Source organism: Gouania willdenowi, chromosome 22 (genome assembly GCF_900634775.1).
Source record: "Gouania willdenowi chromosome 22, fGouWil2.1, whole genome shotgun sequence".
NCBI lineage: Eukaryota > Metazoa > Chordata > Actinopteri > Blenniiformes > Gobiesocidae > Gouania > Gouania willdenowi.
This window is the reverse complement of record NC_041065.1, coordinates 27852740-27878475: the sequence shown is the minus strand read 5'-3', so window position 1 is coordinate 27878475 and position 25736 is coordinate 27852740. Positions and strand designations below refer to the sequence as shown.

The 25736-nt window shown below is 37.8% G+C and overlaps 1 protein-coding gene across 6 annotated transcripts in view; it reads left to right on the top strand.

Moving 5' to 3' along the window:
- Positions 1 to 25736, top strand: part of unc79 (unc-79 homolog, NALCN channel complex subunit) — a 59206-nt gene that overhangs the window by 14765 nt on the left and 18705 nt on the right. For 4 of the 6 annotated variants that reach the window (XM_028437163.1, XM_028437164.1, XM_028437160.1 and 1 more), the window contains 22 exons: positions 1680 to 1768; positions 2300 to 2340; positions 2598 to 2626; positions 5120 to 5349; positions 6029 to 6200; positions 6306 to 6536; positions 7674 to 7864; positions 9650 to 9773; positions 10998 to 11138; positions 11826 to 12041; positions 13362 to 13589; positions 13717 to 13858; positions 13928 to 14004; positions 14777 to 14925; positions 15047 to 15204; positions 18658 to 18839; positions 20512 to 20713; positions 20788 to 20970; positions 21822 to 21890; positions 22845 to 23134; positions 24079 to 24261; positions 24359 to 24521. In XM_028437163.1, coding sequence (XP_028292964.1) covers positions 1680 to 1768; positions 2300 to 2340; positions 2598 to 2626; positions 5120 to 5349; positions 6029 to 6200; positions 6306 to 6536; positions 7674 to 7864; positions 9650 to 9773; positions 10998 to 11138; positions 11826 to 12041; positions 13362 to 13589; positions 13717 to 13858; positions 13928 to 14004; positions 14777 to 14925; positions 15047 to 15204; positions 18658 to 18839; positions 20512 to 20713; positions 20788 to 20970; positions 21822 to 21890; positions 22845 to 23134; positions 24079 to 24261; positions 24359 to 24521 — 3490 coding nt within the window. The remainder of the gene's footprint in view (positions 1 to 1679; positions 1769 to 2299; positions 2341 to 2597; positions 2627 to 5119; positions 5350 to 6028; positions 6201 to 6305; positions 6537 to 7673; positions 7865 to 9649; positions 9774 to 10997; positions 11139 to 11825; positions 12042 to 13361; positions 13590 to 13716; positions 13859 to 13927; positions 14005 to 14776; positions 14926 to 15046; positions 15205 to 18657; positions 18840 to 20511; positions 20714 to 20787; positions 20971 to 21821; positions 21891 to 22844; positions 23135 to 24078; positions 24262 to 24358; positions 24522 to 25736) is intronic. The other 2 variants (XM_028437161.1, XM_028437162.1) reach the window with 2 other exon arrangements.

Here is a 25736-nt window from a genome sequence, read left to right as displayed (position 1 = left end):
GATTTGTAGAGTGAGACAGGTGAACCATCGGATCGTTTTTCATCACAGGGATGCAGGGAAAACACCAAACCCCTTTAAATACAGGGAAATAAAGGAAAAGCACAAATGTAATAATTTGATGTCAATGCCTTGTGTCAGTGCCATGTTCTTACTGTAACTGTAACTGACTTTCCCTAAAAAATGCTGGACGTTGAACAAGATTTATCATGACAACACATGACATTATTTAAATATAGTAAACCAAGTCTTCAAAATACCAACATTGCTCGGAGAAATAATATAACTCCAGCCAGAAAAATCTCAAAGGATCATAAGGTTGTAAAGCAGAGAAGGGCAACTTCTATCACAGCAGGGGCCACAATAATGTGATTGTCTGCTCCGAGGGCCACATTATCAACATTCAGCATTTAGAAGGACGACCAATCTGAGTATTAACACAGGAAAAAACAAATGCTTTTGTCTGTGTAGTGCTTTTGTGTGTGGGTTTCTTGTTACTTTTGAGTTTTTAGACATTTTTGAATTCATTTTGTCTATTTTCTTGTCAATATGGCATATTTGTGTTGCCTTTTTGTGTGTTTTGTGAGTCATTGTGTGTTTTTTGCTGTATTTTTTGTGTTATTGTTATTTTTTTGTATTTTTTTGGAATTTTGTGCAACGTCATTGCCATTTTGTGTCTTTGAAGTCATTTTGTATATGTTGTTTTTGTAGTTATTTTGTGTTTAAGTGGTTGTTGAGTGTGTCTTTGTCATCTCATTTTGTGTAATTCTGTTGACATTTTGTGCATTTTGCTGTCGCGTTATGCATTATGTTGGGCTTCATATAACTTCCAACCTCATGAATTACAATTCTGTTTTGGGGGCCACACAAAATTAGGCTGCATGTGGCATGTCTGCTGTAAAGGATCCTGCTTTATTGCTCATAGTCATATGAATTGCAATTGATCATTTTTTCTGACTGAAGATCAGTTTAAGTTTGGTGACATAACTTTTTGAGCAGGGTTTTTCAACCTTGGGGTCATGACCCTGTGTAATGTTGCTTGAAATGTGTAGTAATTAATACAAAATAATGAAATGATGACGAAAAATACTTTGAAAAACTATTTTTCTTTTTTTCAATGAAAACAACGCACAGTCTTAAACAGCTGCATTCTATACTTTCTCAAATGTAAATCTCGCTCAAAGAAAATGCAGTTCAAATAAAAGGAAGACAAATAAATACATAAATCAATAAAATACAGTATAAAAATATCTGAGCTGGCGCATTTTGTCATTTTTCTGGCAAAAATCCTGGCTACTCTGTATTTGTAATACAATATAACAAACATGAAAAAAAGTCCATTGGTTCGCCAGAAATGGGGTCACGATCCAAAAAAGATTGTTTCACTGCTTATGGTTCACAGAAACTGGAGGCTTTATGTTATATTATGAGTGATCTGCATCTTAAAGAAAATCATTCTTTGATAAACTTAACCAATCTTTAAGGTTGAATGTTTTTGCATCATAGTTGGCAAAAAAAAAAAAAAAATCTCAAAAAACATTTTACATTTTTTTCATTTCAATAATCTTAAACCACCCTAATGATATTATAACACGGCAGAAATTAAGTCTAAAACCTAAGATGTTGCATTTGTCTAAAATGCCAACCTTCTGTTCACATACGCCGTTGTATTCCTCTTACAGATGTGCATAGATCCCACTCTTTCGGTCGCCCTGGGAGACAAACCTCCTCCTCTTTATATATGTGAGGAATGCAGCCAGCGGATTGCAGGGTATGCAATGCATCTTCTTTCTAACTCACTCTTTCAATCATCTGACTTTTTCACAGCCTGCCTCATTATTTGTATTTTCACCCATGGGGGTGAAATACCTCTCCATGGTTACACTATTCCTTTTTGCTGATAATGAGAACACCATCGTCTCACACACACACACAACATGTATGGACTTGTTTTCCTTTTCAGGCAAGAAGGATATCATCATTTTATTAGTTTTAGAGGGTTTATTAATAGGGATTAGCAAAAAGTTGGATGAGTTCTTGCACTAGGGTTTGCATGTTTTCCAGAAAAGACTCACTTTTCAGGTTACGTTTGAAATACGCAGGAGCTTCTCAATAGTCCAAGTGTCAAAGTTTTGGTGCTTCTGATTTCTTTCTGTTGGATAAGTTGATACAGAAGATGTTTAGTGAAGTGTTCTATGGTTTTCTATGTATTTTGAGGTAATTCATGAGCTAAAATATTTTGCGTTTAGAGTAACATGCGCTCTGATTGATCCTTGATCAAACATGTCCTTGACTTTTACAGAGATCACGCTGAATGGCTTGTTGACGTCCTCCTGCCTCAAGGTGAGCATTCTCATTTAAAGACGTTTTTGAAGTAAGCACTAAAGCAAGTACAAACCTGAAACTTTTTTTGTAGTTTTCACAACTCAGCATAAATCAAAGGATTAAATGAACCATTTAAAATTGACAGCATTGCAGAAATGTTGAACTACATTAGGTCAAGTCTTGACTTTTGCAGCTTTAGGGTACATTTTATTTATTTACACTTATTTTTATCTTTTGTTTGGAAGTTGTTTTTCATTGTTGTTCATTGTTTGCAGCAGAGATATCCGCCATTTGTCAAAAGAAGGTAAGAACTTCTCATTATAAGCATCTGGAGCTCCTTACGTCTCTATGCTTTAAAGGGGACCTATCATGCTAAATCCACATTTTTAGCCCTTAAATGCCCTTTGTTGTGTATTTGATGTGTTTAAAAGTCCAGAAACATTGAAATTAGTCTCTTTGGTGCTGTGTTGATATCTTTATATTTGGTTTTGGTCATATTTTTTAACCTGTTCTATTTTGAACAATGACGTCACAGTATTTGCAGTGGAAGTGCCCAATTAGGACATCGACTCCCAGCCCAACATATGTGGTTCGGCGCATTGGCGAAACTGCTCTATCGCCTCGTATCGAAAAATCTGAAAAAGCAGCGGTTGCACAAAACAAATGATTATCACCTTAAATGCACTATTCCTGTAGTTAGAAGAGCAGATGAGGAGAAGAAAGTGACATGGCAGCCTCACACTCCTGTGAGAGTTTAAATGACTGCTGCTGCAACACATTGAAGCAGCGCTGAGACAATAGCCACTTAAATATCCATGTTTTACTGTAATGTGCAGTTTTTTGTGTTAAAACAACAGCAACAGTGTGGACACACCCACTCATTAACATGTATAAATAGGACTCTAAACAGCCCGATTTCAGAACTGCTGAGAAAGTGACTTTTCAGAGGCTAAAACTCTGGAAAACAGGCACGTTTGGGAAAATAAACCTTAAATACTATGTTTTTGGGATTCTTAGAAGAAATGGAGATGGGTGAAAAATAGCACGATATGTCCCCTTTAAAGGGATCCTCCACTGTTTTTACAAATGTGACCGAAAACCTTTAAAATGCTCTTATTAGAAGATCTTTCCCTCACAAAACGCATTATTTTGCACCATATTCGTTTTATTTACTTTTTTTTTAAAAGTGGGACTACTTTACTGTTTTAGAGCCTGTCTTATGCTGTCTTAAATTCACGTGATTGATGATGTCACACGGCTCCATTTGCCTGTAAACATCCCATTGTTTTCTATTAGAGTGAAACATTCAGCCTGATTTTTAGATCCCTTAGCCAGCTTTTTCTGTCAAAATGCCATTTGGCCACATTTCTAAAAACAGTGGAGGATCGTTTTAACACATGTGTGAAACTTAAGGCCTGGGGGCCAAATCCGGTCCTTTGGAGCATCTAATTCGGCCTGCAGGAGAAAGTAAAAATGACAGAAAAAAATTATCATTGTGTGAATGAAACTCAGCAATATTGGCTTGGGCTCAAAGTTTTCCTGGTGCTTATATCGGATGATGGCAGTGATTTTTAATGTTGAACTGTTGAAAGAAAAATCTAAATTTCAACAAAATCTTTCAAATATTACACAACACTGTCAATCATTAAATTGAAATGTGTCACAAAATCAAGGATCCTGTTGGGACTGATATCTATCACTTATTGCTTGGATGCTGTCAGTTTCTAACATATTTTGTATTTTGTGTGTACGTAGAGGTGCAAACTAAGGCACAATAATGTTAAAATGACTCCGCCCTCTTAAGCTCTAACTGCTCCGTATTTGGCCCCTGAACTAAAATGAGTTTTACTTCCCTGTTTTAACATATCCAGTCATGACTGGATATAAACGTTGCTGTCTCCTTGTTTTTAGTGACACGTTTTATCAGAAACACTCTCTGGCCTTGTGAAAACCATTTTCCATTTTTATGTTTTGGGACAAAACTTTATATCTTAAATTTATTAGTCTTTTTTGTTTATTATCATGAAGCTGGAATATTTTCTGTCACTGAGTCATTTCACTGGATCATCTCAGTAAAGGCCAAAACGTTACAAAACAAGCGGATGCTGGGGGTTCATGGTGATTGTTTGCTGTTTGCTGAATGCAGTGCCAAGGGCACAAGTGCTCCTTACTGGTTTCCAGGGAGACGCTGGAAAAGTGCCTGCGTGATGATCTCAGGTATTCCCGTCAGGCGGAGGAGGAGGCGCCCATCATCATAATCATCTGCAGAAGCAGGTGGCCTCTGTCCTTGCTTGTCCTCCCAGGCAGTGCATAATCCACCACCATCGCTTTGAAACAGTCACCTTTAAAATACACGGAGCAGCTCTTTCCTTTAAATGAAATTAAACTCAAGCACATAAATTAACAAGAAAGTATGACCAAGACAGAGCCCCAGCCAGTTCAGCAGCGATTTTGTCGAAATCCATCATCAGAGGACAGATCTTAATTTGATTGGGAGCAATGCATCCCTCTAATGGCACAAGATTAGAGGCTGATCAGATTAGGACGTCTCTCTGGTGCCATGCTTTTTATTTTTAGAAACCCGAGACACCATCGGGGCATGTGAAGACTGTTTTTGATGCTGAAAATTTAGACAGATTCACACGTCACTTGCACAATGCCATGGGACATGGTGAGATTTGGGTTTTTGAGTCATGATTGCCTGCATTTAAGGCTGATCTCATGCATGTTTCTTAACGCCCATTATTGCTATCCAAACTCCTTCTCCTCCTCCTCTTCTTTTGGCTTGCTGCTGTAGAACTGTAGCTCTCATGTTAGGAGGGCCGTGGTCACCTGCTTCTCAGCTGGCTGCTGCGGGCGCCATGGCAACCGGCCTGTCCGCTACTGCAAGCGTTGCCATGTCAACCACCACAGTAGCGAGGTGGGGGCTGCGGCGGAGACCCATCTGTACCAGACCTCGCCCCCTCCTATCAACACTCGGGAGTGTGGAGCAGAGGAGCTGGTGTGCACGGTGGAGGCTGTTATAAGGTGCGTTCACTGTCTTCACATCACGCATGTAACAATGAAACACAGTGAATACACCTCTGATTATCTCAAGCACCTGCCCCAGGGTTGGGGTCAATTACTTTTTAGAATTACAATTGCGCCTTTAATTATCCATGTTCATATCCAGCTCAATTTTTGTAATGTGCTGAACATATACTGCACGCACTGGGGTTCCTCTGGGGTCAATTTGACCCCATTCAGTTTTAACCAAACCATTTTGCTTTATATTTAAAGTATTTTCCTAATTTGATGGGTACAGTTGATTAAGCATAAATTTATCATAATTATGTTTTTTCAATGTGCTCAACACATATTGCACACATTGGTCTTCCTCTGGGGTCAATTTGACCCTATTCAATGTTTACCATACCATTTCGCTTTATATTTCATGAATTTTCCTAATTTGATGTGTACAATTGATTAAAATGATCACAATGACATTATTTCAATGTGCTGAACACATGTTGCACGCATAGGTGTTCCTCTGGGGTCAATTTGACCCCAAGCTGTTTTAGCTGTGTAAAACTTGTCTGTGCGACCCATATGTGACCTCCTTACATCCCTACACCTGCAGGGACAGAATTGATACTTTTGAGTTGATACATCATATTTGAGGATAATAGGAGAGTTAATTTAACTCTTCCTCTTTGCGTCCCACTAGTCTTCTGAAGGAAGCAGAAATTCATGCAGAGCAGCGTGAGTTTGAGCTGAACCGGCGACGTCAGATGGGTTTGTCAGCTTCCCACCACTCATTGGACAATATTGAGTTTGATAACAAGGAGGACGACCAGCACGACCAGCGACTCCTCAGTCAGTTCGGCATCTGGTTTCTGGTGTGTACTAATCATGAGCTGTTGTCTAGTGTGTGTGTGTGTGTCAATAAAGCAGATAAAGGATGTGTGCGTTCTCTTATCACCTGCTGGCTGATTGATTCAAAGGTGAGCCTGTGCACCCCCAACGAGAACACGCCTACGGAGAGTCTAGCACGGCTGGTCAGCATGGTGTTCCAGTGGTTCCACTCCACAGCATACATGATGGATGATGAAGTGGGAAGCTTGGTGGAGAAACTGAAGCCCCAGTTTGTCACAAAGTGGCTCAAGACAGTGTGTGAAGTCCGCTTTGACGTCATGGTTATGTGTCTGCTGCCCAAGCCTGTAGAGTTTGCAAGGGTAAGGTCATCAAAGGATACACTACAACAGAAAAGTAAAGCCATATAAATAAGAAAAACTAGATCATTTTGACCGAGAAATGCTGTTGCCAGAAATGTTTAGCAATTTGTCAGTCCAAGCCGAGTAAAAAGAAAAATCCTTAGGACAGTTTTTGACTGACAATTTTTGGGATTTAATGTTTAAATAGTTGTTTGTTTCACCCTCTCACAGTCAAAAGACATGTATCCAATAAGGGTGGGACGATATATAATGCAACAAGATATCGCAATATTAAATCGTCACAAATTCACTTGTCAAGGTATCGGGAATACATTTCCATCCCTGCTACGTGTATTTTCAACAGCAGTTTGGTGTTTAAAACACTTGTTATGCAAAGTTCATACACAGATAGAAATCTTTTTTGGAAGATTGTCATGATGACATGATTTGGTTTTAATTTTAGACTGGCATGAATTGCCAGTCTTTGTTTTTGCATCTTTATTTGCACCGTGGCACCTCTTTAAAGGTTTAAGGTTTTATATTGTCATTTTCATGTTTCCATAAAAACAAAATTGGTTTCTCGGGACGAGCAGCATACAAGAAAATAAATATTAACCGAAATATGGTGCAATACAAACAATACAACAGAAATAAATAATAGAAATGCATGTTTTGCAGTATCAAAACACTAGCCTTGTTGTTCATCAGTCTTGCTGTGCTGGAACCTTGTTTTTGCTCTGATGCTTTCACACTTTAAATAGGAAATTATCTTATTTATGTTGTTTATTACTTATATTCCTTTATAGAGGTCAAAAGATCATACATAAAGTATGTAAATATGTTGAGTTAGTCATAAAAGCATGGTTATTTTTCCAATTGCAATTTTTGGGGGTCTTTTTTTTCTTCCCAAAAGTATTGCCTTGTATCGTTATCGTGAGCCCAGTATCGTATATTGTCCCATCCCTAGTATTTATAACTTAATAATTTCTCTATTTTCTATAAAGACAAAAGCAACATCTTGTTATAAAGCTGTATACAAAAAAAAAATCGGACTTTTTTTTTCGTCACAATAAAGCAATTGACCATCCATAATCCTAATACTTTGCCTCAGTGGATTGAATCAGATGTTTAATCCTTGCATGCTCTTCTTTCTAACAGGTGGGAGGTTACTGGGACAAGTCATGTAGCACGGTGACTCAGCTTAAGGAGGGTCTGAACCGGATCTTGTGTCTCATTCCTTACAACGTCATCAGTCAGCCGCTGTGGGAGTGCTTTATGCCCGAGTGGCTGGAGTCCATCCGTACCGAGGTGCCTGACAACCAGCTCAAAGAGTTCAGGGAAGTGCTCAGGTACATCCATCTCCTTAATACGTTCACATCACTCTGCTTAGCCACACAGAGGGATTGTAATAATATATACATTTTAAAAAAGGCCAATTTTAGTCATATTTGTTTATGGAAGAAAGAAAGAGAATAAACACAGAAAAATGTATAAAAATGCCCAAGTGAGACATGAGTAGTAATAACAGGTCTTGAATATTCACACAAACACAAAGCAACACTGGGACAAACACATTGCGTAACAGACTAAAAGGATGCACGATTCCACCAGAGGTGAAGGTGGAGGTGAAGTAATTAAGTTATTGTAATCGAGTTGCTTTTTATGGGTACTTGTACTTTTTTCAGTATATTTCTAAATCAGTAATTTTATTTGTACTTAAAGATCCCATATCATGCTATTTTTCACCGATCTCCATTTGTTCCCAGAACCCCAAAAACATAGTATTTGAGGTTTATTTTCTCAAACTCGCCTGTTTTCCAGAGTTTTAGCCTCTGAAAAGTCACTTTCTGAGCAACTCTACACAAACAGGCTGATTTGTGGCCTACTTATGCATATTCATGAGTGGGAGTGTCTATAGACTGGACACCGACTTCCTCCTCCCCGCACGATGACGTCGGGCCAGAGGACGGCCTGCCCACCCTCCTCCCACTCACTTCTTAGCCGAGCTCATGCTGCTTTCTAAACACGAGACAGAGCGTGGGGGCGGGGCGTTCGCCAATACATACGTAGACTGTAGAAATGACATACATAGCACTGTGCAAAGGATGCTGACATGCTCACCTTCGTGGGCGTGTCTGTTTACATGTCAATCATGGCAGACAGCTTCCTGGAGGCGCGGCTTCTTCATCTCAGTGCCATGTCAAATTTGTTATCAAAGTGGGAACTCGTCATCAAATTGGAGCGAGGTGTTTGGGCTCGCCCTGCAGTAAGAAAGGAGCAAATCACCCTCTAACTAACTATTGAGGGAATCAATGAAAAAAACACTTTGAGGCCCAAATAGCACTTTTATGATGTTTAAAGCACAGAAAAGTTGATGTAGCGAAACATGGGCCCTTTAAAGAGTAACTAAACCCCTGCTTTCTGCTGACCTGTCACGAGGGGGGAAATTAAAATAATGCCTTGATTATGGGCTTTACTCCTGGCTCCAAGTAAGACACGCCCACTCAGGTTGCCGGTCAGTGCTGCACAGTGACAGAGCGCTGCCTTCTCAACTATAACACACAATACACAGCCCACAAGCATAAGCACACACACTACCACAGACACTATATCACAAACAGTCCCTTCTCTACTCCCACCATGAGCCTCAGAACACCGCGGGCTCATGCGCACACACACATGTAAACCAGGGAGACACACACAGCAATGAGAAGTTTATGCACAGATGGAAATACACGCACTATGTCTGTACATACACACATAGCTTTATGAACCCTCTGATTAGACCAGAATCTGCTCTTTATAGAAGCACTTAGTCAAAAACATCACTGCCTTGCTCAGAGCATGGAGTTTGCATTGGAGCAGTGAATCAATGCTCACTGAGGGCTGTGATAGGAGGAAAACTAGTCCCTCCTTTCAGCTTTTATAGGAGGGGCGGGGCCAACAGTGACAATTGGTGACACGACGATGGTAATGATTAGTCTTTTTTATGTATGACCTACTTGTACTAGTACTTGAGTACAATTTCAATCACGTAGCAGTACTTCTACTTGAGTAGCATATATCAGTGCTCTTTACACAATGGTTTCCACTACGTTCATCAGGGCCATTTGTTTTGTTGTGTCATTCCACAGTAAGATGTTTGATATCGAGCTGTGCCCGCTGCCTTTCTCCATGGAGGAAATGTTTGGTTTCATCAGCTGCAGGTTCTCAGGCTACCCAGCATCTGTTCAGGTCCAGGCTCTGCTGTGGCTGCATGTGAGTGAACGAACACAACAACAACAACAACAACAACAACAAACGCGTCCCAGTGTCGTCCTGTGGTTGCGTCCACGGCGCGTGTGAATTGAACAGGTTGTTGCAGAGTGTGGGAGTCCACTGAATATGGATCTGGGTCACGGAGCGAGAATGAAGGAGGACTGAGGGTTTTCCACCTTTTGTCCCATATGTACTCACAGCTTGCTGCTCTAAAAGCCTGGATCAGTTTCACAGTCTGTCATAATTATCTGTATTCACTCACAGTTAAAGTTGAATTAAAAATACACATAGCACAAAGTCTCTGTGGATAAAACATGCTGTGTGACACCTATATTCATTGATGTTGTGCCACCTCATCCTGTCACACATCTCCTTTATATAATATGGCATCTCATCTATTCCTTAGAAAATCCAAAGTTTATGAATTTCTAAGAACAAAATAACACACAAGAGCACTCAGAGAGCACAAACCTCCAGTACCAAATATCCTCTTTGCCAAATAGTCACAGTTATCTAGACCAGTGATCCGGATCATGGTACAATGATAATTTATATACTTTAAAGGCTTGTGAGAAATTTCTATTCTCATTCATAAAGATACAGTCGGTCCAAATGTATGGATACCCCAATTGTTTGGAAAAATCGCAACGAAATGTCTTAAAGATGAGTCAAATAGAAACAGAGATGTGAATTTTTAAAATTTTGCCAATAATGAGAGGTTGGAATTTTTTAATTTTGAAACTGATCCAGAATCAGTAAATTGATCTGGATCCCCTCTGCAATTTAATGGAATTTTCCATGGCACAAGGTCTATCTTTGGTTAAAATTTTGCCAAAATCCATTAAACAAACAAATAAATATGATGCACTTGGAGTTGGTTAACATCAAATAATATTAAATGGGAATTAAAATAGATTAATTAATCTTAAGGAAACATTTTTTTATCATTTTAGGTATAAATAATTTGGAGCAGGCAGTAAATGCATTAATGCTTTAAGAAGCTTGTTTTCTACTACCGCAAGTCCCCTAAACCCTTCATTTAGCTCTGTTGCTGTACAATAGTTGCCAGTATGTTGGATGTATCAAATATAGACTTACTTAGACTTAAATACTGACTTATCGTGTATACATGATTTGTATATTTGTGATAAACTCATTTTAAACATTGATGATTGAGTAGATAATGCACATTTTGTTGATTTGGTGTGCCTTGTTTTCATGTAGGTGCTGTCAGAGTTGGACATTGTGGTGCCTCTTCAGTTGCTCATTGGGATGTTCTCCGATGGCGTTAACTCTTTGAAGGAACTGGCCAATCAGAGAAAGGCGCGTGCTTCGGATGTCGGTGGCAATACCGGGGCTCGCAGGGTGAGCATTATTATTTTGTATACTTACACAATAAGACAACTCAGTGCTAGTTTAAGTATATACAGTAGATGTAGGCCTGGGCAATATATCGAGATTCAAGATATATCGATTTTCTATTTTGGCGATATTGAAAATTTTACTATTGCCTAAATTGATATATTTTCATTTTACAGCTTATTTTGTATTGAAATACTCATTCTAAGAGTCGCTGCTTTCGCTATTTCGGAGAACAACATGAAAACCACAGTTAGAACGATTGCCGAGTGCGACCTAACCCAGACCTTCCCCTTAACAAGCCAGACTACAGAACTCACTCACACGTGCTGTCCCTTGCAGGAAAAAAAGTCAAAAGTAGCACATATCGTGCTGCTGTTTGTTAATAAATGTGCATGTGTGGCCCAGGCCTAAGTACATGCATACGGTATAGGTGTGTTATGTTACATTCCCTATGTCAAACTCCTGCTCTTCTTTGTTTCTGTTTTCTCCTCTTCAGAGTATGTTGCCATGGTAACCACCGATATCTAAATATAGTTCTCTTCAAAGCTTGATTGAATTTGACTGTGGTGCTGATTAATTAAAATTCACAAGTCACCACTTGCGGAGGAAGAGAACATCAGAGATGCATTGACGCCTTTTAGTTTTTGTTTTTTTAAATTCACACAGTGACATCGTTTTTTCTCCTCACAGGTGAGTGTGGTGTCTGATCCCGGACGCCGAGGTCAGCACAACACCCTCAGTCCGTTCCCCAGCCCCTTCAGAAGCCCGTTCCGCAGCCCCCTGCACTGCAGCCCCTTTAAAAACCTGGGTCATGCAGCAGGTCACTGTGCTCTAGACCTGGACTGTGATGATGATGACATGAACCTTGGGTGTTTCATCCTCATGTTTGACCTCATCCTAAAGCAGGTGATATAAAAAAAAATATTTTTTTCTCCAAATTTTTTTTTTTAATTCTGGCATTTTTACATGGAGTTAGTTTGTAGAACTCATGTTTCCTTTAAAATCTATAAACCAGTGAGTCACCAAATTTTCTGAAACCGCAAGCTACTTCCAAGTTACTGAGTAACCGAAGGGCTTAAATTACAAAAGAGAGCATTAAGAATAATACATGAAGTGGAACTCCGAGCAACTACTAACAAACTGTTTAAAAATCTAGAACAATAAAACTTATAGATATAGTAAGGTTAAAAAGTGTTAGACATTTTATTCCAAGTAAGAAATAAAAGCCTCCCTTTGGGTATTAAATCACGTTTTGAACCAAGAGAAAGAACATATAATTTAAGAGGGGTTTTTATTTTTGGGAAAAAAAGGTGAATTTAGAAACAAATGGTAAAAGAAGATGCATTTCTGTTTACGGTGTTAAAGTTTGGAATGATCTTGAGTTCACCATCTATTTTAAAAATTATTTAAAAAACTAAATATTTTGCTCCTATTGAAACACATGTTGATAAGCTGATGATTACCAGTGTTATTGAGTTGTTTCTATTGCATTTTTTATCATGCTGTTTGAGGATCTATCTAAGGGTTGCCAGTTTGATTTACACTGAAATACTAAAATTTCACAGTTTCACTTTAATTAAAAGGAAAGATATAATAAACAATGACCAACATTAACTTAAAGTACTAAATACTTAAGTTTCAACATGGAACACAGTATATGTTGAGGTTTCTTTTATTCAAAACTTTTTTTTCAGGATTTTTATTTTTTTTAATCTTCTGACATGTTTCGACGGTCAACTCAACTGCCAGTTTTCCTCAGAGACATCTGCTGATTGCAGGTGTGGGACTCTCTTCTCTAGAGACCATTGGGCGATAGAGGGCACAGCCAGCCTGACAGAACTGTCAAGTTGGCCACACCCAGAAAGAACTCACAAAGACGCATTAAAGCAATCAGCACACGCCTCTGAGGAAGACTGGAAGTTGACAGTTGACCAAAAAAAAAAAAAACTTTAAAAAAAATTGTCTGAATATAAGAAACCTTAACTTTTAACTAATCAATTCGAAACACCTCATCTTTAGTATATTTAACAAAATCCTATTTGCGACACTTCAAACACATATGTCACAACGTTTCATTAGAAATAAACATTTAAAGATGGTTAATTGATTGAAATCGTTAAAAAGTCATTCTTGTTGGTTTATACAAAAGCAGACCACCACAGATCATTAAATCCCGCTCTAACTTTCCTGCTGTTGTTGTTTACCTTGTTTGCATTATTGTCTCAGATGGAGCTTCAGGACGACGGTGTGATGTTGGGTCTAGACAGCAGCCTGGGGAAAGATATCGTGGGCATCATCAACAACGTCTTCCAGGCCCCGTGGGGGGGCTCACACACCTGTCAGAAAGACGAGAAAGCCCTGGAGTGCAGCCTGTGCCAATCCAGTATCCTGTGCTACCAGCTGGGCTGTGAGCTCCTGGAGAGGCTCACCCCCCAGGAAGAGATACGCCTGGTGGTGAGACACTGCATTCTTCTGCACGGAACATCAAAATTCCACCTCAGCATAATATAGTCTTTCTTTTAGTCTGGTACGACTGCATTGTGTCAAAGTTATAGGATGATTGCTAACATTTTCTGTGCAGGAACCCACCGACAGTTTGGAGGAAACGTTGATATCATCTCCACCTGATTTCTCCCTTGGAGTGGAGAACGAAAGTGAGGAAGGAGACAATCCAAGCGGCACCAAGACGGACAACCCCAGCAACGAATCACCTGAAAACACATGTGTGTATCAGAAGTAAAACATTATTTTATAAAATAGATGCTCTTCATTTTGTTATTTTTCCTTTCCAGCCTGGAAGAACAGCTCCGATAAGTTCTCCTACCAGCAGCTCCCTATGTCCTTAAAGCTTATATACACCATTCTGCAGGTATTTACACTAACCATCCTATTATTCTTGGGGTCAATTTGACCCCATTCAAACGTTTATCATTAAAAAGTTGACTTAATTTATTTTGTTGCTTCATATTTCATGACTTTTTCTAATTTGATGGGTCTATTGATTAACCCTGCTATTATACTTTGGGTCAATTTGACCCCATTTGAATGTTTATCATTCAAAAACCAAGTCAACTTTATTAATTTTTTGCTTCACATTTCATGGCTTTTCCTAATTTGATGGGTACAATTGATTGAGCATGAAACATTTCCAATGTGTTGAACGCATACTGCACGCATTGGTGTTCCTCTGGGGGTCAATTTGACCCCAAGCTGTTTTAGCTGCATGTGTAAAACAGCTTGGGGTCATTAAGGTTATCAGTAAATTTGAGAAGATTTGGATGAAAACTATTCAAAATGAATGAATTCTAATTTAAATGTTTAGCCTGATGGTGGCGCTAAAGACCTAGTCAAGGTTTCATTATCAAGCGGTGTTTTATGTATTTAACTAATAAACAAAGAAAAGTACCTCATGCAAATACTTGGTCAATTATTTTCTGAAAATTATTTTCTGGAGGCAAAAATCCCTGGGGTCAGATTGACCCCAAGGGTAAAATGTGTTATTTGAGTAATATTTGAGGATAACGGGAGGCTTAAATAACTGGACACGAGAGCCAAGGCTGAAATAAACTTGAGAGGCTTCTTGGGAATTTATTCAAGCGTAAATGCGATGCTGAGTCATGCATCTCATTCGTCTTTGTCAGGAAATGTCTAAGTTTGAGGAGCCAGACATCTTGTTCAACATGCTGAACTGCCTGAAGATCCTGTGTCTCCATGGAGAGTGTTTGTACCTCGCCCGCAAGGATCACCCCCAATTTCTGGCGTACATCCAGGAGAAGATGCTCATCCCGAGGTGAGTTCAATTAACACCTAAGATAACCCCGCCATGACATGGGAACCCGTTCCCTTTAAAAAATAAAAATAAAAAAAAAGGAACATGCACATCATGTTTAACGTGACGTCTGTGTTTTCAGCCTGTGGTCCATGCTAAAATCAGAGTTTTGCCAGCTGGCATCCCTCGCTGTGCCACAGCTTCTCCATGCCCTGTCGCTTTCCCATGGGGCCGACATCTTCTGGAATCTGATCAACACCAACTTCAACAGCCAAGACTGGAAAATTCGATTTGAAGCTGGTGAGAGATGGCTTTAGAATGTCAAAATGGTCTTTATTTCGCATTTGTGGTGGAAACCACGGTTGGGGTCAATTGCATTTTTCAGTTACAATTACGTTTTCAATTACCCATGTTCAATTGTAGTTCAACTACGACTAAAAATTGGCATTTTTTCCAATTTAAATTAAATCACTATTTCTTTTATCTTCAGTAAGTCAATTACAATTGTGTTCTCAATTATTTAAGTTCAATTACAATAAATAACCTAATAAAAGTTAACCTTCCTCTTGTATTAGATTTTTGTTAGCATCTCTTTAGATAACAGGTCCTAAATCAGCTGTAAAACACAATAAAATACATTTCTATCACCTAATTTATTTTCTATATATTGATTACCTTGTTAAGCTTCCTAATCACTGAAAATATAGGTTTTAATATTTTTGGTGTGGGCGTGTGGGCATGTGGGTCTGAGCTTTTTTTGTGTCAGTATACCCCTAGATTTAAATTATTTTTAAAATGGTAAAATGTGGGAGAGCTCGACATGAAACTTTTTTAAATTTATATTTTAATAATAATTGACTACATATGTATAGAACTGTAACATGGTTCCCCAGTTTTGCATTAAATTGTAATTGACAATTTTATAAAAAAAAAAAATTCATGGCAATTACAATTACAATAAAATTACGATTACGGCAGCAACAGATTTTTTTTAAAATTGCAACAATTATAATTACTCCATAATTGTAATTAATTATCAATTACAATTGTAATTGACCCCAACGGTGGTGGAAACACTGCATTAATGAGCCCCCTTTAGGAAGCCAATCGACATTATATGTTGCACCATCATGTTACCTGCCTACATCTTTCCATTGTGTTGCCATGGTTACAGGGGGGCGGCTAGATTAATGGGGTTTTTCTTGCTTTGTGATTGGCAGATAGAAGCAGTTTGACCTTGAGACAGATGTGGAGGACACGTCCCGTGACTCGATTTATAGACGCAGGAAAATGATACACAGTTGCACACTGTCAGTTATCAGTGTGTGTAGATATTAGGCTTTTGTGTATGTATTATTAGGTCCTGTAAATAGGTCTCTGCATATAACTGAATAATGCTCATCTAAAATCATTTTTGAATCTCTGCACGGAAAAACGAGTTTAAAAAAAAAAAAAAAATCATCTGTTATAGTGCTGTTAAAACATTTAGTTTTTAAATGTGAAAGCACAGATATTTTTGTAAAAGTAGGTCATTTCATCTTAAGATGTGAAACCTGCTGCAGACATTTACTCACACACTGACATCTTGTGGTCAGAATGGGGAACTACTCAAACTACTACCACAGAATTTAAGGAGCAAAAGCAAACGTTTTTCATTTTAAAAAATCTAAAATATGTATAAAAAGAAAACAGCACAAAATACAGGAATGATCCAATTTTACACAACTTGACCTATCAACATTTGATCACCTAATAACCCACGTGTCAAACTTAAAATGCAGCTCTTTGGAGCAGTGTTTCTCAAATGGGGGTACGCAATGGCACCACAGGGGCTTGAGAGCGAGAGAGTGTGTTGAAAATTAGTCAGTCTTGGTCCCACCTTAGGTGTGAAATGACAAAAACTATGGAAATAAATCTATTCAAGAGCCACCTAAATCAGTGTTTTTCAACCTTGGGGTCGGGATCCCATGTACGGTCGCCTGGAGTTTAAATGGGGTCTGAAGTTTCTGAAAAATTCAAATAGATTAATGAATTTTCTGATTGTTCTTTATTATTAAAACACACAATCTTAAACATCTGTATTTTCATATTTTCACTTTGTGAAATATAAATCCACCTAAAATGCAGTAATATTAATATATCTGAGCTCAAACATGATCAAAAACTAATTCTAGAAAATAACGCCAGAAATTGTTGATATTAAAATGGAGTGACGATCCACTGCATTAAATACTTTTTCTTTCCACTTATTTACATATTTCTTTAAAATGTGTGTTATCTCTCGTTCATTCCATCATTTTGTTCTGTAGTTGTTTTTAAATAGTTAAAAAGTTTGAGAACCACTGTTTTAGAGCATCCAATTCGGTCCACAGCACGAAAGCAAAAAAAATCAGAGAAGCCACGAATCATTGTGTCGATTAATACAAATTAATACACAAATTTAATAAAACTCCACAATATTAGCAGGGTTCACATTTTCCTCCATGATTATGTCACATGATGGCAGTCATTTTTAAATCTTAAATCATTAAAAGAATTCTCATCTTTTTCAAAAATCCTGCAAATTTCTTCAAAAATATTCCACAAAAATTTTCCCAAATTACACACAAATTGGTCACGAAATCAAAGTGAAGATTCTGCAGGGACTGATATCTGTCACTTATTACTTTGATATTATCAGTGCCAAACATATTTTATCATTTATTTACATGTGGAAGTGCAAATTAGAGCACAATAATGTTTAACTGGCTAATTTCCAGCCTAAAAACTGCAGCCCATTTAAAATAAACTGGTCCGTATTTGGCCCATGAACTAAAATGACTTTGACACCCCTGCATTAACCAATTGCCTCAGTGTTGGTGTCCACGCAGTTGTAGCTTTTTGAACACAATATTTTATCAATGCTATTGCAAATATTTCACTTTATTTTTTCACAAGATATCATGCTCACGTGAACATATATATTTAATCTAACAGTGGAATTACATTGGCTATATTGTCATTTTCTGATGTAAATTGAACTGGATTAACAAAGTAACATCTGGTATCCAGGGTTGCCAGATTAGGTGTTTTAAATCTTGTAAAGCAGGTTAAAAAAAAAAAAAAGTGGATATTATGGTCATTTTTGCTTCAGTTGGTGCATTGCCATAAATTTGACGATATGATGAGATTATTCAAATATATCCAAACACTAAATAATATGAAAAATGTTGCGATACATCGCAATAACAATGAAATTTTTTAACTTTACAAGAGCAAAATGGTATGAAATGCAATTTATTTAATTTTTTGTAAACTTGCGAGAACAAGTAAACGATAACTGTAATTAAATTACCAATATATAAAACAAGTGGTATGTTTATCAAACTATCAACCACATACATCTATAAAAGTGCCCAGAATGTTTTATGAAATTAAAGTGCAATCACCTTCCTAAAACACAATGAAGAGTGAGGTAGTTTAACAAGAAAGTTAGCCCATGCAATTAATTATGCTATAAAATAAATTCATTTATTTAATTGCAATAATGAAACATGACAAGATGAAAAAAGAAAAAAGTTTGTGCAATATAAAAAAAAAATTAAATTTTTTTTTTTTCAAAAAATTAAATTTTTTGGACATTTTTTGGATGAATATCGCGATATATTGCCAAAATACTTTTTTCGTACATCCTTATTATGGTGCACTGTATGAATGTCAAGTACAGGTAAACAAAAAGATGAATTCTGTGCTCATGTCTTGATCTCCTTGCAGTGGAGAAGGTGGCGGTGCTTTGTCGGTTCCTGGACATCGGCGCCGTCACCAAGAATCACCTGCTGAAATATGCGCTGGCCCACGCTTTCTGCTGTTTCCTGGCCACCGTGGAGGACGTGTACCCCGCTGTGGCAACTAGAGCCAGACTTCTGCTGGACACCATCAAGAGGCCGGCCCTGCAGGTGAGGTGCCCTACACCCACACTTAGTCATAGCAGCTCAAAGTGCTTGACATAATCAACCATTTCATTTGTAAAGATGATAACCTAGTGTCATGGCACTAAAATTCAAACAATTGCTTTTCAAGTTTAACTGGAAAAATAAAAAAAGTATGTTGATGTGCTTTATTCCATTGTTATCCTGCCATAAGCTAAATTGCGTGTCAAACTTGAGACCTGGGGGCCAAATCCGGCCCTTTAGATCATCGAGTTTGGCCCGTGGGAGAAACCAAAAATGAGAAAAAATGAATAATTATGTAAATTACAAAATAGTTCAGTTTTAGATTTCTTAGCCTCTCCAAATACACAAATTAAATGAAATTCCACAAAATTAGCAGGTCTCACAGTTTTCCCAAATTTCACGAGAGTTGTTACGTCCACCTCTTATTCAACCTTCAAAGGACACAAGGATAACTCAGATTTCCAACTTAAATCACTTTTTCTTTTGGCTTTGTCTTTCCAATTAGGTTGTAAATCTTTGAAGGCATAAACAAAGTTTATATTTTAAACATGTCATACATTTTAACAGCCTTTTTAAATTACAAACAAAAATCTTATTATATACATTTGACACATTTTCAGTAAAGTTTTACTGAACCCTAACCATTTGGGTTATCATATTGTATTTCATACTTTTAATATTCCAAACTCTAAATGAAATGTTGCCTTAGTGCAAACTCATGTAACACAAATCAATGGTGCAATGTTCCATTTTTAATCTAAAATTTAGTTAAATTACTTCGATATTAAGCAGAGTTTCAAAAACCATGACGATAGATCAACATTTCACCGACCATTGGTTGATGAACTCGGTGTGTCTTCCCTCTGAAGTCGTATGTTTGAATGACTGAGCTTCTCACAGATCCTCTCAGGTGATCTAACTCAGTAATTAATACTGATCAGGTGACCAGCAGCCCGTTTTCTCTTACAGGTGCACTCTGGGAAGTGGAGTTCAAATCCATTTCTGAGCTTCAGCTCAACAATATTAGTCAGTTTTAATCTCAAATTGTTCAAACAATTCAACATTTTTCCAAAATCCTGCAATTTCCTTAAAATTATTCCACAAAATTTCCCCTGGTAAAACAAAAATCAGTCACATAATCCAAGAAATTTAGATGAAGGGACTGATGTTTGTCACTTATTTCTTGGATATTATCAGTAACTTACATACTTTAAGTAACAATTATACGTGGAAGTGGAAACTAGGGCACATTATTGATTATGATTATGAATATAACACATACATTTTATAAAAGTGCTTTTTTGGGAACTCAAAGTTGCTTTATAGAATTAAGGGATAATTCTTTCACTCCACACTTAGTGGTGGTAAGCTACTATTGTAGCCACAGTTGCCATTGTGAGCCACCACCAACACTCACTCACACACTACATTTTTCAACTGCAATGTGTGCACTTGTATTTAATCATTATTTAATGAACAGTCTTTTACTGAATTATGTATGTGTTTATTTTCTCTTTCTTTCTTTGTTTAGGGTTTATTCTTTTTTTGTAATATTTCTTGAGCCTCTGTAACACAAGTAATTTCCCCCTGGGATAAATGAAGTACTTCTGATTCAGATTTTGACTCTGAATATGCCATTCTTCCCCCTAAAGTGTTTGTGATGTGCTTTTTGCAGGGCTTGTGTCTCTGTCTGGATTTCCAGTTCGACACCGTGGTGCGGGATCGCCCAATAATTCTCAGCAAACTCCTTCTGCTGCACTTTCTGAAGAAAGACATCCCAGCTCTGAGCTGGGAATTCTTCGTCAACCGCTTCGACACGTTATCTCTGGAGGCTCAGCTGCACCTGGACTGCAACAAAGAGTTCCCTTTTCCCACAAGTACGTCTTTATTCAGAGCTGATGCACCTTCACAGCAGCCCAACACGTCTCCATTTGTCTCTTCATAATAACAGCTATCACAGCCGTGCGTACCAATGTCGCCAACCTCAGCGACGCGGCGATGTGGAAGATACGACGGGCTCGGTTTGCCAGGAATCAACAGAAAAGTGTGCGATCGCTCCGTGACAGTGTGAAGGGAGGCCAGTCTGAGAATAAACGGGCTTTTTCACTTCCTGAGTCCTTGAGCAATCGACTTTGTGAGTACAAGACTTCATTTTGTCACATTTTGTCTTAAGTCAAATCTAGTGAAAAAACAAAAAACAATTAGTCAAAAGAAATGTGCACTGATACATGTTAAAGTGATTTACACAATGTTACATGACTTAATGTTCATAAAAAAAGTGCCCTAACCCTAACCCTTTTTTTTTGCCATTTTCTGTCATATTTATGTGTTTTAACCTTTACAGTAATGAGTTAGCTGCCTTTTTTTAGCCAAACAAACAATAAACTATTAAAAATAGGAAGATCTTTGTTCTGTTTGTGTTTACAGGCAGTTGTGTTAAGATTCTGGAAAATTGTCCTTTTTTTCGTCAGATATTTGTTCCATAGTATAGGGCTCATTGCTCAATAAAGTGAAGATCTTTTGCTCAAATAAAAGGTTGAAATTGTCTCTTGAAAGTTTTTTTTCACCTTCCCTGTAAACGCTCCTTCTGTTGACATTTTTGCGCGTTGCATTGTGGGATGTGGAGTCGCAGAGACGGGTGCACAGAAGTCATTTTACCTTATTTAACAACAAAACTAGAACAAAAACAGTGTCAAGCGAATCACTGTCCTTGTCTGGGGCAAAAACACAAGAAATCCCGGTTAGAACGAAGTAAAAAAAAAAAAAAACACAACTCCACATCCCACAATGCAATGCAATGCATGAAAATGTCATCAAATGTGTTTAGGGTGAAGATGAAAACAAACTTTAAAGTGCTAATTCATTTGTTTTTTATTAGTTTGAAATGTGCACACATTTGACTAAAAAAATCACAAAGATGAGATTTTCACTATGTTGCCACCTCTGTACACTCTGCTAAATAATATTTCTCATTTATGATTTTAGCTTTAAGACTCACAAGACAAGAGCACTCTGCACCAACACTGGGAGATATGATAGAAAATGTCCTGCCAGGTAAATAATATATCAATTCTAACTCTAACTGTTCTGGCTTTAGGACCTGATAACTAAAAACTTTTTTATTTTCTCAAAACTATTTATTGGATATATATGTATATATATAAAAAAAAGAGCTTTGAGAAAAGCTCAGTATAATAATATATGACGCATTTAATAATCCCCTTCAAAATAAAATCATTGGTTCTTGTTCTTATCTTTTTCGTCGATGCACACACGCTGAAAAAGAGTTCCTAGGGCTGGGCGATATGGACCAAAATTCATATCTTAATATTTTTTCTCCAAATGGTGAATTACAATATTAATCTCAATATTTTTAACTCAATAAAGTCTTACCAGAAAGAAAATACTGGGTGAAATTTGCTGATGAAAAATGCCACACAGGCACATTTGTTAACAAACAGCTGCACAATATGTGCCACTTTTGCCTTTTCTCCTCAGGGACAGCACGTGTGAGTGAGTTATGTAGTGTGGCTGGTTTAGGGGAAGGTCTGGGTTAGGACGCATTTAGAAATCCATTTAACTGTGCTTTTCATGCTGTTCTGAGAAGTATTGAAAGCAGCGACTCCTAAAACAAGTGTTTTAATACAGAATAAGCTCATGTCAGAAATAAAGAAAAATTGTAAAGAAGGACTGTACTCTAAGAATAATATTAAAAACGCGTACAAGTTAAACAAGAGTTAAAAATGAGAGATCTATTTCGATATAGGCGATATTGTCATTTTTCACATAGCTAAAATAGAAAAGTTGATATATCTTGAATCTCTATATATTGCCCAGCCCTAGTGGTGATCCATCAGTTGAAAACCTCTGCAGTGCAACTTCATACATCGCTTCTCTCCACCTTTCCTCCTTTCACCTGCTGCATCCTGCCCAGATTAACCTTCTTCGCTGTCTGCAGCGCCACATTTTCCTGCACTTTGACCTCTGACACTTTAGCTCCTCCTCCAGGCCAGCCCCCCTCCCTGGAGGACGACACCATCATCAGAGACCTGCTCCCAGAGGATGCCGGCATCGACCACCAGACGGTTCACCAGCTGATCATGGTGCTCATGAAGTTCATGGCCAAAGACCAAAGCAGTGCTGAGGCAGACATCAGCAGCGCTAAGGCTTTCAACACGGTGAAGCGTCACCTGTACGTGTTGCTGGGGTACGACCAGCAGGACGGCTGCTTCATGATCGCACCACAGAAGATGCGCACCTCCACCTGCTTTAATGCCTTCATTGCTGGCATCGCACAGGTGACTGACTTACCAGGGATGGAGCAAATTACATTTTTCAGTTACAATTACGTTTTCAATTACTCAACTACAATTCAACTACGATTACAGCAAGCAGCATTTTTTTCCAATTACAATTAAATTACAATTTTTTTTTATCCTCAGACAGTCAATTACAATTACATTCTCAATTACTAAAGTTCAATTACAGGTAATTCCTATTACTGAGCCTGAAAAAAATTATCAAATAAAAGTTAATCTTCCTCTTGCGTTAGCATCTTTTATGATAATGGGTTTAAAATCAGCTGTAAAATACATTACAAACAAATATTTATCATCTAATTTATTTCCTATCTATTGGTTACCTTGTTAGATTTCCTAATCAATGAAAATATAGGTTTTAATATTTTTGGTTTGGGCATCTGACCCTTTCTTGTGTCAGTGTAACCCACAATTTAAATAGTTTTTCTTCTATTCATGGCCACAACCATTATACTTCAGCTAAGTGCTGTGTCAGCTTCAATTTCTCCACACTTGTCCCCAGACTGGTCTTAACTTGATTACACAATAAGCACAATATGAACAACTGTAACATCACATTGCACTCTCACCTTAAAATAGTCGACTCTTCCCCACCCCCTCCAATGTCCTACCCTGACTCCCTCTTCCCTGTTCCCCTCCCCCTCACCAAGGTGTAGTAACACTGCCCTCTTTTCATATTCTTCGTTTAATAAAGTTTTTCTTAAACTTCCTTTGGGAGGGCTGGTAATGGTCACAATTATATGCAATACAATAAGTGCATTTATTTAATTGCAATAATAGAAAAGAAAAGAAAAAAGAGATCAAAGAAGAAAAATAAAAAAGGAAAGAAGAAATAAAGAGGAAAAATTAACTTAAAAAAAAAAGGATTTTGTTTTTTAAAAAACCGTGTGTCCTGTCTGCTTGTGACCTGTTATTCTCTCCAGGTGATGGACGATAACATCGGTCTAGGAAAGCAGCTGCTACCCCTTGTGGTTCAAGTGTTGAAGTACTGCACGTGTCCCCAGCTAAGGCACTACTTTCAGCAGCCCCCTCGATGCTCTTTGTGGGCACTGAAGCCGCACATCCGACAGATGTGGCTCAAAGCTCTGTTAGTTATTCTCTACAAGGTATTTGAAACAATTTTAATCATTCATTCTGCTGTTGATTTGTCTTTTTAATTGTAAGGAAAATATGTGACTGGTGTGCATTTTGTATGTGCTTTAGTATCCCTACAGAGACATGGATGGCAGTAAAGTGGTCGTGCATCTGATTCACATCACCATCAACACACTGAATGCACAGTACCACAGCTGTCGTCCCCATGCCACTGCTGGACCTCTGTACAGCGACAACTCCAACATGAGCCGTTATAGCGAGAAAGAAAAAGGTGAGCAACAAGAACAATTATCCTGTTAATGAATATTTGAATTCCAAAGTAGCGGTAATGTAATAAAATGAAAATGTATTGTGTTTATTGTCAATGAACGCAAGTTTCTACACATTACTAAAAGCTTACATATTTGTAGACAGTATTCACAGCAAATGAAGAGCATTACTTTAAGTCACTGAGAACCAGTAACTAGTTACCGTTACTAGCTACTTCATTAACAAAGTAACTCAGTTACTATTTTGATTACTTACACCAAAAAGTAATGCGTTACTGGGAAAGGTAACTTTTGAGTTACTTAGAATTAAAGAATGTATTATTTATTTTGGGCCATTTGTGTCCATACATCTTCATATTAGTGCTGTAATAATATAATAATCCACTGTTGATCAACTGCTAGAAAACAACCATAAACGATGTGCATATAAAGCACAAAACAGCTGCTCCAAAATTAAAACAGTAATTTTTCAGCCTTAGCACAGTAATGTAAAGTAAGCTGTGCATATTCCAGGTACACATTCTGCTGTTGAAAATGCTTATGAAAATAAATGTGGAAAAACAAATGCTACACAATGCTAAACATATCAGGCTAATGAGCTGCTGTTAGCAGTGAATCAGCAGCAGCTGTACAACGGTACAACATACCGTGCAATAGTTTGGCTGACCTGTTCCTGGATAACAGTCAGTCCATTAAAATCCAGTCGCAGCGTTAGCTTAGCTTCACTGATGCATCTTTTGGAGACAAAAATAATGTGCGTATTTCCACTCTGAGAAGCTCGTCCTGCTCTTGCATTGACTCACCATGATTGCCGCACGTGATGTAAACAGAAACACGCTGACAATGCTTCTTCTTCTACTGCTTTACCGTGTTTGGCACGGCATCTCGAAAAAATATGTAGACCACTGTAAACAGGAAGTACACTGCAGCTAGCAAAGTAACGGACAAACGCACCATATTGTAATGGTAACCGCTCTATTTCTTTAGAAATATATTGCGTTACAGTACTAGTTTCTATCAAAAGTGAAGTTGTCCAACACTGCTAAGGACTAAACAGGCATTGATTTGCAAGTTAAAATACGTACGGAACTACAACTATTCTGGTGAAATTTTTGCTCACGTGCTCGTCATTTAAACTAATTGTTACCTGGATTTTTCTGTTGCGCCCCCTTTTGGAGAATGGCTTCCCATCCCAACAAAATTTAAATGGGTAAAAA